The sequence below is a fragment of the Arachis ipaensis genome, chromosome B5, assembly GCF_059453495.1.
Source record: "Arachis ipaensis isolate K30076 ecotype BB chromosome B5, ASM5945349v1, whole genome shotgun sequence".
In the NCBI taxonomy this organism is placed as follows: domain Eukaryota; kingdom Viridiplantae; phylum Streptophyta; class Magnoliopsida; order Fabales; family Fabaceae; genus Arachis; species Arachis ipaensis.
The window spans coordinates 156651911-156665281 of NC_142440.1; the positions used below are offsets into that span (position 1 = coordinate 156651911).

The 13371-nt window shown below is 27.1% G+C and overlaps 1 protein-coding gene across 1 annotated transcript; it reads right to left on the bottom strand.

The window, feature by feature from the left end:
* Window positions 1-735: 735 nt before the first annotated feature.
* LOC107644753 (gibberellin 20 oxidase 2) lies at window positions 736-2998 on the bottom strand. Its single transcript, XM_016348678.3, has 3 exons — window positions 2213-2998; window positions 1800-2121; window positions 736-1389 (listed from the first exon to the last, which is right to left on the bottom strand). Exons 1-3 carry the CDS (start codon window positions 2767-2769, stop codon window positions 1120-1122), a joined length of 1149 nt encoding a protein of 382 aa, XP_016204164.1. The 5' UTR covers window positions 2770-2998; the 3' UTR covers window positions 736-1119.
* Window positions 2999-13371: the final 10373 nt, after the last annotated feature.

Genomic DNA, 13371 nt, shown 5'->3' on the forward strand with positions numbered 1-13371 from the left:
GAAATTCAAAGCTAGGAAGATGTGAAGCTAATGTTCTAAAATATGGAATCTCACTTAACAATAAGCAATTACTTTTCTTCCTTCGAGCTAGTCTTAGGTTTGTATAATTAGTAAAGGATTACTGGGAAAGTGTTATATAATAATTTATTTAAATCAAAGTTGATCTAATAATTCACTACTACAGCTCGCAATGCATGGAACATGTGGTGACAGGACAATTAGCGGAATAATTAAACGTTTATTTTGAAAGTTAAACTTATCAACAATTTTTTAATCAATAATTTCATTTGTAGTAAAAAAAAAAAAAAAAGAGAAAATAAGCTTGGTTAGTTGTTAGGATGCTTACATTACACTTTTTTTTTGATATATTTTTTTAAATTTTTTGTTAACATAGAATACTTATATGCATAATTTTTTTTCTTAATTTTATTTTGATACGATACAATTTGGTAAGAAAAAGTCTAGGGGTCAGCAACTTTGTTAAATTATGGCCAGCATGTAACCAGCAAAGAAAAGTGAGTCATTTGATGAAATTTCACACCAATCTTACACCATTAAAACCATCATTGATGACTATTTGATAGCTACAAATCACAAAAATTGCTGGTGCTAGTATTCCTCGTTTGGTAATATGCAATACTATAAAGTTAAAAATTTCATTCACAAAAATTGTTTAGATTTGAGGATTAATATTGTTATTTTCATTATTATATACGAAAACAGAAAAAAAAAACATAATTAATAGATTTTCTATATCATCAAAACAAGATTACAAAAATTAGGTAAGGATTTTTTTATTGATTCCCTCGTAATATAATATATGTTTTTGTTCTTGTTCTGTTCATTACTCAAAACTAGTGTTTCACACTCAACACATTGAAGAAACTCTTATTCTTTCTTCTTTCCATTCAAATGCTGAGTCCAAATTGCCTTGTCTTGCCCCTTTCTTTTAACTCCTTATCTTGACTTGTCCACCACCAATAATTACTTTGATGCTTCCTCTCTTGATTTGTCACTTCTCATTTGGGCTAATGAAAGGCTACTAAAAATAAAGATGCCACCATCCACTAGTTATTTATGCATTATGTATATATATAGAGATATATATTCTTTGAAAGTTCAGCTACTTTCTTTTTGTTGAATCCAATTGGTAAAGGCATTAAGGGTGTTCATGTCAGCTCTATAGTACTTCTGAGTGAACTCAAGAAGCATAGGCCATGTAAAATCAGGGTACACCCTTGGACTAAAATCATCATCCACTAATCCTCTTGGTGGACTCACCACCTTATCGTTTCTTGGACACAAAAAGAAAGCAAGTGATTTCCTTGTTGTCTTCTTGTTCACCACTGCTCTATGCAAACAACTCTTGTATTTTCCATTTGAAAGCGCCTACACAAACATTAATAAACTATAAGAAACCCGTATAAGATACAATTATACTATGTGTATACAGTTAATAATTTAATAACTATCTTGTTTAATTTAGTAAATTGATATAAGATTTGGTTTAACTACTTTATAATAGTATGTTTTAACTCTGTTGGTATATTACAAAAAAGTATTTTTAATGTGAATTGGAAATAATATTATATTTTTTTTTATCAAAGATAGGAGACTCAAACCCGCAACCTCTTAATTGAGTATAAGGAGGCTATGTCATTTGAGCTATAACTCATTGGGAGAAATAATATTATTTACCTATTACTATTTACTAATAATGAATATAATTAGTGGCAAAAGAAAAAAAAAAAAACAGAACAAAGCTCATTGTTTGGTAAAAGTGCATGAAACATACATACCATGAAGGTGTCTCCGATATTGACAACAAAAGCATTGAAATTTGGGGTAATGGAATGCCACTCATTATCAACAAACACTTGCAAGCCACCAACTTGGTCTTGGTGAAGAATGGTTAAAGATGTTGGATCACAATGAGGTCCAGTTCCTAATGTTTGGTCTGGTTTTTGACATGGTGGATAATAGTTCAATCTCATTATTGACCTATTCTCTTCAAAGAATTCCCTGAAGCATTCTTTCCCAACTCCAAGGCTCATTCCAAGAAGCTCCATTATCCCCAGTGAAAGTTTGCTCATAGCTTCACAGTAATCTTGGTATATTGACCTGTTCCACATTTAGAACAATAAGAATATTACGAAACAGAGAAGAAAAAGGGTAAGTTAACTTGTTCTTGATCTTGTTACTTTATTATTACCCGAATTGCTCGAATTCTTTGCCCATTGTGTTGGATAAGTATTCCTTGACAATCTTTGGTGAGCTTTTCTCTGCGGAGAATTGAAAAGAGAGAGTCTCCTTCCATGGAAGCTTTGATGAGAATCTGCCAGTGAAGCTACTAGCATAGCCGCAGTGTTCCCCTGTTTTCCTCTGAGCTCTCTGTTTCTGAGACAGGGGAAGTTCAAAGAAATCATCCATGTAGCTATGTGCATTAGAGATCAAGTCGGCGTTGATCCCGTGGTTGACGACGAGGAAGAAGCCATGCTTCTTGCATGCCTCCCCAACGAGCCTGACGGCTTCCATTGTGGCGGCTGGGTCGCCAGATAGGAAGCCGCCTAGATCGATGAGGGGGATGACAAGCTTGGATACTTGCAAGCTTGGCTTCTCCTCGTCAGGCCAAATGAATTGGCTTGGGATTTGGTGTTGATGCCTCAAGATTGAGGCATCAAACACCAATGGTGTTGTTTCACTTTCTTTGTTGTTGTTTTGGTGTGGTTGAGTCATGGATTGAGTACTTGTTATGCACTCCATTGCCATTTCATTAACCAAGGAAAAAGAAATAGCTATATTTATATTCCAAATTCGAAATTGTTAAAAATGTTGAAAGAAAGAAATGGTTTGTGATAGGGGATGAAGGAAAAGCCAAGGCCGCTTATTGGGGAAATCACACAACACAAGTTCGAATCTTTATATAGGCAGAGGGCATTCTCTCTCTCTCACTTATGTAGACACAATTGGACAATTGGTGTAACTCACTCAATACTGTAAGCACCACTTCCATACAAACAGTAATATTCTCTTCAAAAAATAACATCAATTTTGTTAGGATACTCCTTGTGATTAGAAAAATAAAAATTTATAATTAAAAAATATTTATTATTTATATATTATATTCACATGGATATATTTTAATGTAAATAATTAATTAAAATATTAAATTTTTCCAAATAATTTTAAGAAATGTTCATTATTAATTCATAATAATATTTCTGATTTTAGACAGTTATTTGAGTAAGGATTTCTTTTGTTATAATCGATATTAATTTGATTCTTTTACTAAGACATTATTAATTAAAAGCAATATGTATTTGATTCTCTGAATACTGAATATGAAAAGATAAGTACATGTATGTTTTTTTATGTATTTTGACTAATAATTTTTAAGGATTATAATTAATTATTTATTTAATTTGATTGAGATAAATATTAAATTATTTAATATTTTATTTGACTATATTAACTATAACTAATTAATTATATTAATTATTTGATTTGATTTAATAAATGAATTAATTTTATTTTAATTTGTACTGGTTTTTTTAATTTTATATATTTTGATTAATGATTTTTAAAAGTGTCATAATTAATCATTTATTTGATTTATTAAGATAAATATAAAACTATTTAATTTTTTGTTTGGCCACATTAACTATAACTAATCAATTACGTTAATTATTTAATTTTACTGAAATAAATAAATTATTTTTTTTATTTGTATTAATTTTTTCCACTTATGCATTTTGATTAATAATTTGTAAGAGTGTTATAATTAATCATTTATTTGATTTGATTGAAATAAATATATAATTATTTAATATTTTATTTGACCACATTAACTATAACTAATCAATTATATTATTTGATTTTACTGAAATAAATAAATTGATTTTGTTTAATTTGTATTAATTTTTTTTATCTTATGTATTTTTAATTAATAATTTTTAAAAGTGTTATAATATTTACATGACATATTTTTAATATATTTTATATTTATTTAATTTACTTTATTAAGCCAAATAATTATAATTAATTTATTATATAAATTATTTAATTTAATTAATTTAAATATATGTTATTTGATTTAATTTATTGTTATATTAATATTTGAGCCGTTGTTAATCAAAAGTTCTTCTTTGTTTCCTTTCTTAGTCTTAAATATTTTCACTTTAAATTTTAGATTTTTATTCATTACTTATATTTTTATTTTAATATCAAATCTAATATGTTTATTTATATTTTTTTGCAATTTATTTTTTAATAGTTATATGTCCACCATCACTTATATGGCCGTAGATATTTTTTCAATTTGTAAAAAAAAAAAAACACAATCTTTTCATTTCTTTTTATTTTATCTATTTTTGTATTTTATAACTTGTTTATTGTAAAAAATCATATATATCAGAAGAGAATCTCATTATTTTTATTAATTACTCTTCTATTCAATAATACTTTTTTCTCTCCTATGATGTGTTATTTATATTCTTTGATTTTTTATAAACTATAAAATATTATTATTTGTTATTGTACTCTATTTTTTATTTTTTATTTTATTTCTATTAATTTAAGTTTTTATAATTTTTTAGAATAAAGTGACAAATACGTTTCTAAAGATTTATGCTTTGAACATATTAGTCTTTAAAATAATACCAATAAAATTCTCAACGATAGCAGATATATGGACAAGTTACATTCAAATTAAAACCTTCGACCATCATTATAGGGATTAATTTGGAGGTAGTGTATCCATATCTGTTATCGTAGAAGACTTTACTGGTATTTTTTTCTTTCATATGCTAATTTGTCTAAATTATAAAATACTCAGAGACTTATTTGTTACTTTATTCAATTTTTTATTATAAATTTTATTATTTTTATTCCATATAAATTAATTTATCATAACTCTTCGCATATTGAGTCTTCTCAATGTTTAAATTATATTTTTTATGTGCTTATTTTAATTTGAAGAATTGAGTGATGAAATAACATTGATAAAAATTGTATTTATGCATAAAGAGTAAGTATAAATTGTATCCTATATTCTCTTAATCAAATTTTTATTATCTATCTTGAAATAGAAAAAAATATTGTAAATCATTTTGGATCAATAAATTAGTCATCGTTATAATAAGATATTGTGCATTCATCTTATTTTAACAGTTTTGGTAAATATTTAAACTAACAAAAAATATATATAAAATTGTTTTTAGGTTCAGATACAACTACTTCAACACAAGAATAAACAAAATATGTTAGTAAGTTTTAACAAATACCAACGTTGCTCATATTACTTTAATTCTAAGAATGAATATGATATTAGAATATAAAATAGTTCTAGATAGATTTTAACAAAAACAATTTTTCATAATTTTTTTACTATGATAATAAAAACAATAATTTTTTTGACAAATTTTATTTTATGTTAAATTGTACTTGCTCAAATTAATTTTAACATAAGAGTTTAAAAATTTTATTCATAAATTATGAAAAAATGTTTATAAATTTAACTACTAATGTTATTTAAAAAAACTTTAAAAAGATAAAATTTCAATGTAAATATTCAATTTAATAAAAAATTATATATTAATATTAATAAATAACTGTTATAATTTGAAAATAAGTAAAATTATTATTTATTAATTTTATTAGTTTTAATATTAAATATAGTTAAATTTTAAATTTAATTAATTTTATAAAATTCTTATAACAAAAATTACTATGCATGTTTTCATTTAAAATATAAAAAACATTTTATATATTTTTATATATTATTCCGTATAAAACACAGATACATGTACTAATTCCTGGTAAATCCAATCAAATTGAACTAAATTAACTCAAATTAAATTAGTTCTTATTTTTTTGTTCTTTTTTACAAATTAATCGAGTATATTTTGCTCCATCGCTTAAGGTATACAAATCTTATATTATATCGACATAAAAAAAGAAAAAAAATTCTTATATCATCTCTTAGGTGAACATAAAAATAGTTATCTTAATTTTTTTTAACAGTTGTTATAACTCAATGATAATATGTTTTTACTTTTTACCGTACCGTTATAATTTATTTGCTGATAATATATCATATTTAATCTCAAAAAATGTATACGTGTTATTAAATTCCTAAATTATGCTAGTTATTTTTAAACAAATATTATATCTATAAACAATTAATTATTATATATTTATTTATATTTATATATTTTTAAATAATAATAATAATAATAATAATAATAATAATAATAATAAAAGGCACATTTGTCGCATGCATGAACTACCAAATTTCCCTTGATGGTCAACTGAAAATTTATATAGTGTGATGAGAAATCAAATATGAAACATGTCTTTTACTGTTTGTTGAAACAAAGAACTCATTCGTCCTCTTTTTTCTTTCTTTCGTTTTTTTCATTGTTAAATATAGAATTCATTTACGAAGGATGCGTTACAGATATGGTGGATCACTTTAAGATAATCACAAACAACTAATAAAAATATATAAGAAATCCATGTTAAATTTGAGAGAAGATACTATTTACGAAAATAATATTAATCCTTGAAATAAGGAAAAATTAAAATTAGAGATAAGTATTGTTTTGGTTCCTAACGTTGAGGGTTAGAATCGAAACTGTCTCCAACGTAATTTTTTATTTAGAATCATCTTTAACGTTTTTTTTTATATTAAAATTATTTTTTTAATAAAATATTTTTATTTTATTACTAAATTTATCCCTATCTTAATAAAAAAAAGAAAAGGACCCGAGGAAAAGGGGAAAAAAAAAGGGGAAAGGACGTGCACGCATGTGGAGGAAAAGGAGAAAGGGGAGGGGAAGGGGGAGCTCCGGCAGCCGTCGTCGTGAATTCCAGTGTCGTCGCCGCCACCTTTGGGACCTTCTTCTCCACCTAACACGAGCCAGCCAGAGATCAGAGAGAAAGAGAGAGAGAGTCGGTGGAGGGGAGGAGGCCGCTGCCATAGCCGCCGCCACCATCGCAACACCTGCATCGTCGCCGGTCTGCCCACGAGCCGCCGCCAGAATCGCGAACAGAGGAAGACGTTGCTGCCGTTCATGCATGCTTCTGCCGCCGTGGAGTGCGCACTATAACAATATAGATTATTTTTTAGGGTTATAATGTGTAAAAGAAAATTAAAATTTGTCAAAAAAAAAAAACAAATTTTGACACTATTTTAACTATGAAAATATGTTAATAAAAATTTTGTCAAAAATAGTATTTTTAACATATAAGTGATGGTGAAAAAAATTTAAATATTATTTTGATAAATATTGGCTGTCAAAAATAATTTGTTAGAAAATTTTGAGAACATATTTTCTGTGATACTTATTAATTGTCAAAAATACTATTTATTTTGACACTTATTGACTATAAAATATTTTCAACAAAAAATTTTAACAAAGAATGAAATGAGATCTTGAAACTAAAGAATAAATTGAGATTTTGAAGATAAAGAATGAGTAGTATAATCCTAAACTGAGAGCAGTGTGATGTCAAAATTAACAGAGTCCAAAGAAGAAGAAAAATAGTGGAGTAAATTGAAAACAAATGAGTATCAAAATTGAGGAGTAATTTTCTACGGTCAAATTATTCATAAAAAAACATAGAAAATTTGACATTTGTGATATTTGTCAAAAATATATATTTTGACATTTAATTATGGTGTTAAAAAATAAAGTGTTAAAATAACTCTATTTTCTTGTAGTGTGCGTCGCGGGAAGGGGAGCCCGACGCGAGGATGGCGGCGCGCGAAGGAGAGAGAGAGAGGGGGATCTGAGGCTGAGCTGGGTTCCTACCACCGCCAATCTGCCCGGCCGCCGCCACGAGCTGCCGGTAGTTCTGCTTCGGCTTCTGCATCAGCTTCTTCTTCTGCATCTGCTTTTTCTTTTACTTTCGCTTCTGCATCTGCTTCTTCTTCTGTATCTGCATTTTTTTTTACTTCTGCATTTGCTTTTGTTTTGTTTTTATTTCTAATTCTGCTTCTGATTCTGATTTTGTTGTTGAATTTGACGTTGTTGATTCTGAATTTGATTCTTATTCTGATTATTAGTATTTGATGGGAGTAAAGGAGGTGGTGGTGGTGGTAAAGGTGCTGGTAGTAGTAAAGGGTATTTTTGTCCGTAAAAAGTTAAAAGGACGATTTTAATACGAAAAAAACGTTAAGAATGATTCTAAATAAAAATTTACGTTGGAGACGGTTTCGATTCTGACCCTCAACGTTAGGGACCAAAACAATACTTATCCCTTAAAATTAATAATAAAGTTTATAAATTTAAATTAAAGTTCAATTCTTTAATCATATTTCTTGTTTTGTGATTTTTAATTATTTAAACCACAAATTAATGTTATGGTTATAAAAAAATCCAATAATTGTATTATTATTATTATTATTATTATATTATCATGGTATCCTCCAATTTAATAGGTCAAAAACTAATCCACTGCGAATATGAGTTTTATTTAAGAGTAGTTGGTCGTTGTCTAATAAATTATTGCATGCATAAGACGTGATTCAAATTCTCAGACACTTGCTTAAGCAAATAAGCTATCTATTAAACTAATCCAAATTAATTAATTTATTATTATATTTGTTATTTTCAAGTAATCAGTATTATTAATCACACATGACCCCTATTTCCCATTCACAAAATTAGAGAAGGGCATTTTTTCAATATAAAAGCTAATCATGTTAAAAATATTTCCAAAAAGTGATATATCATTTTCAGTATTTATGGCACAAATATTTAACTTAACTAATCATTCAATCATCAACATGATTGGCTTCTTTTTAAAAGTTATTACTAGTAAATAGTAAACCTTATCTTTTTTAATTTCCCAACTATTTTAATAATGGTCCAAATTCTTATGGAATTTGTCCTTTATCTTGTAGCCAGAAAAATTAAAGCGTTTCCCGATGGCATTATTTTGGCTTTTCTTGCTGAGAGTAATGCCAATGTCACCCTCCTTAGATTGGTGTACCAGAGATGCTCATCCATGGAGTATGTGTGTTTATATTATTATTATTTTTCAATTAACCTGCAGTCCTGCAGTAGTATTAGGATTAGTGTTAAAAATATATCATTTTAATTTTCACAACTTATCTTGGAAGGGATGATATTTATCTATATTATCTATGTATTTTATATATAATAAACTTTAGGTAACCTTTAAGTAATATAAGAAGAACATCTGCATAATATATACACAAAAACAGACAAATAAAAGTTATGCTATTGTCATTATAATATATGTATTTAAAAAGCATAACGTATAAAGTATATTAGAAGTCGAAAATGTTTGGTAACCAAAGAAAATCAGTTAAAAATAGTTATAATTTGCCTTATTTAGTATTTATTAATTGTTATGATAATTAATTAATGCTAAATAAGATAAATTTTGACTGTTTTTTTTATCTACCTAGCATTACCCGTTAGAAGTAATATAAACCTCATATAGTAAATACTCTTTTTTTTATTTTATTTTATTTATGGACATATATTCTCAATTTGTGCTCATTGATCCCACTTTCATCACTACTCTCTAAGTCAATTAATGTAGGGTTGGGAGAGGGCCTGCATCCACTTTAGGAGAAACACAAGTATGAAGGTGATTTAAATTATGGAAGGCAAAAGTTCAAGTAACTTCAAATGACCAATGCACTATGACTTGTTTTTATTATTACCAATAGCTTAATAAAAATCCCCTGAAATTGAATGAATTCTGGCCTGTATCATTTTAGGTAATTCATGGAAAAGGTATAAAAAAAAAAAAAAAAAGAAAATATGTGACTTGACCCAACCTAAAATTTCATATATTGTGAATGTTGAAACTTGCAAAATTTTTTTTAGTTGAGTTTAGGTAGAATATTTAATGTAGCTACAATTAATTTATTTGATTACTAAACAATTTTTTTAATAAATTACTATTAAATTTAAAGATTTCTTTTTACTTTATTTAAACATTTCAACCTAACATACATTATATTATTTTATATTGATATAGTTTACTTTAAAATATGTACTAAATTTTATTATTTTAATATGCATCGTTTTTATATATTTATTATTGACATATATTATATAGGTGGTTTTAGTCTCACTCATTTATTCTTGATCGAATCATTTTAGATTATAGAATAATGATATAAAATGGTTGATTAAATATTAAAAATAAAAATAAAAAATATTATGTGATTAATATTTTTATTGATCCAATACTAATTAACTTCTATTTTTTCTACTAAAAGTATATCATCCCTTAGTAATTTTCAATAAAAATTAATAAATTGAGTTTAAATTTATAATTAAAAAAAATGGTTTAGTAATAGAATGAAAAGTAAAATAATAATGATAATAAAGGGAACTTGGAAAGAAACATAAAAGTACTTGCAAATGAGATTTGGATTCAGCTAGTGCATGGCAAAAGTTCTATCAAGATGCAGCTTTTTTAGACTAAACAGTAAAGAAAGAAATTACTGGAATTATACCCAACATATATAAGAGATCATCAGAATAGACTTATTATTATTATTATTATTATTATTATTATTATTATTATTATTGGAGACAACTGCTTTTCTCTCATGATATATATCAACCAAATAGATAAAATCAAATGAGAGACGGACAAAAATAGAGTTAATAGCTATCTAAAATTATTCCATCTTACGAGGGAAAACCATACTTAGCAATGAATAGTTATAACATATAGGTTTCTCATTTTATATTATCTTTAATTTTTTTTATTTTTTTAATGTGAGATTTTTTTTTTCTTTCCCATTTGTTACTGACATTTTTTACATATTATATGAGAAATAATTGTGATCTAATAGATAATTCAGTAACTATTAATACTATGAATACACTAATATCTATAAAACGTTTAAGAATTTCGTTATTTCAGAGACAATGAGATTTTTTTCTGAGAAGAAAAATCCAAGATTTGTCAGTATAAGTTAGCTATGTACGTGCGGTGCCGTCTGAGAAATTGCATTCAATAAATTGAGAACATTGTCGTTTCAAATTTCTGAAATATATATATAATGGCATTTCACAGAATGCATGATATGCCAAACTTCGATGTTTATATGTAAAGACAACATATGAGACAATGCTAAAATCACGACGATTCTCCAATATTCGAGACAGTTACCATTCACGTTGTTATCACATATACTTATATTTCGGTTTAAGTACTAAAAATGCTGTATTAATGTCTTTTACGATTAAATGTAAGTTTTTTCTGGATGAAAATTTTACTCTACAACAATTTGATGGATAGAAAAAAAAAAGGTTAGAAATAAGAATGATAATAGATATTTAGTAAAGGTAGGTGCGTACTCTTATCGTACTCTTTAGTTTTATTTAAGAAGATATATTTTATCTTTTTCCTAATCTTGTTATAGGTCTCCATTATTTAATTGTTTTTGCATAAAAAATTTAATTATTCTCGCATAAAAGAAGAATACGTAATGTAATTAACACGATTAAAATACAGTTTGTCCTAAAATTACTCTTTTTAAAAGTTTAAGTTGATACGAGAAAACAAGTATACAAGCTTTTTTTTTGCTTTATATGCTATTTTTTCATTTTTAAAATTTATTAAGATTAAATTCTAGATTTTTCGGACATAGAATTCATACATGCTATGAAACTATTCTTTTAGAAAACTTAAACTGATAGAAGAAAGTAACATATATAGTTACATCTCAAACACAATTTAACATAATTCAACATATATATTAAAATAAAAATTCACATACAGTCATTTTCATATAAAATTGCTAGTAATTATATTTAATATGTAGTTATCGGACCACTCTCAATTATTAATTTTATATAAAAAATGATTATATTTGAGTTTTTACTACATATTAAATATCTAATATAAATATTAAAAAAATAAAATAAAAATAATTTTTAATATGTAAAATAATATAATTCACTTTAATATAAATGAAAACATTTTAATAAATTTTATTGGGTCACTAAGGTCAAGGATTTCTGCAAGTATTCGTCCATATTATTTGCGGGGTTCAACGTGTTCCCATTCCCATAGAAAATTTGCGTGCCCTTACTTATCCTTGTGTCGTGAATAATTCTGGCGCTACTTGCTTCTGCAAATTTTTTATACCCTTTCTGTTTAGCAAAAATATTAACAGAATATTTACCACTAAAAATAAAGAATTACTACTGTTACCGGCCTAAGTTTTAGGACTTCTAATAAAAATGCAATCATATCAAGAAGTAGTGGAATTCGTTAACATTATTAACAATCTTGACTTTGTTTGTGTAAGTGTGGCGGTGTAACACGAAATAACAACCACCAAAGAGAATTTGAATCCCATAAGTCAATGAATCTTCTTTCTTATATTTTTTTGACCCGATGAAGAAAAAATCCCTCAGGCTGGATGCATGTTTGTCGTGGAAGGTACGGTACCAATAACATACAAGTACACAAAATTAATTAATGTATGAAATTAAAGAGACCCATTGAGGGAAATAAAAGTAAAATGTATCAAAGGAAATGTCTACCAATTACTAGGCAACATACAGCCCCACACGCATAGCAAAGTCACCCGTGTAATTATATGTAGACGGTTAAAATTCTTGCTAAGTCTTGATTAATATTGATTTGATGCAAAATAACAAGTTATGTTGCTAACAAATTCTTTCGCTTTATATATGCTCTCCCACTAACTAATGGAACATATATAGCGTATGATATATTGATAATTGATTATAGTAGTGTACATTAAAATTATTCATTAAAATAAATTATTAGTGTAAAATAAATATTAAAATATAAAATTTACATTGAAAATGTTTCGAATCAGCCTAATAAAGGCTGAAGGTCCATTCCACGGAGTGACGATCCGACGGACATTCGACCCGAGGATAAAGGTGATTCGCGCGTTGCCTCACACCTTGCTGAAGACGTGGATAGCTGGCAGAAGCTTCCAGGCAGATCGGCTATAACAAAGGGTCCACCCGAAATGGAGAGTATAAATGAGGAGGGACCTATCCTTCTCCAAAGCTACGTCACTCTTACCATAATTAGCCGCCTCATTATACGGACGCTGACTTTAGCATCGAAGTGTCTTTGTAGTGGCCCCATTCGCCGATCTACCGACGTCCCAGACGATCCCTCTTCTCATGGAGCTCCCATCAAGGTCCAGATTCCCCTCCTTCCAACCCGCTACTCACGACCCATCCTCCATCCGCTTCATTTTGCTTATGAGCAATTGAATAGAAAATAAACTAAACAACAGTTTTATACACAAAATTATAATGGATGATTTTGATAACTAATTTTAATATATAAATAACATTTTTGATTGAAAATATACTCCAA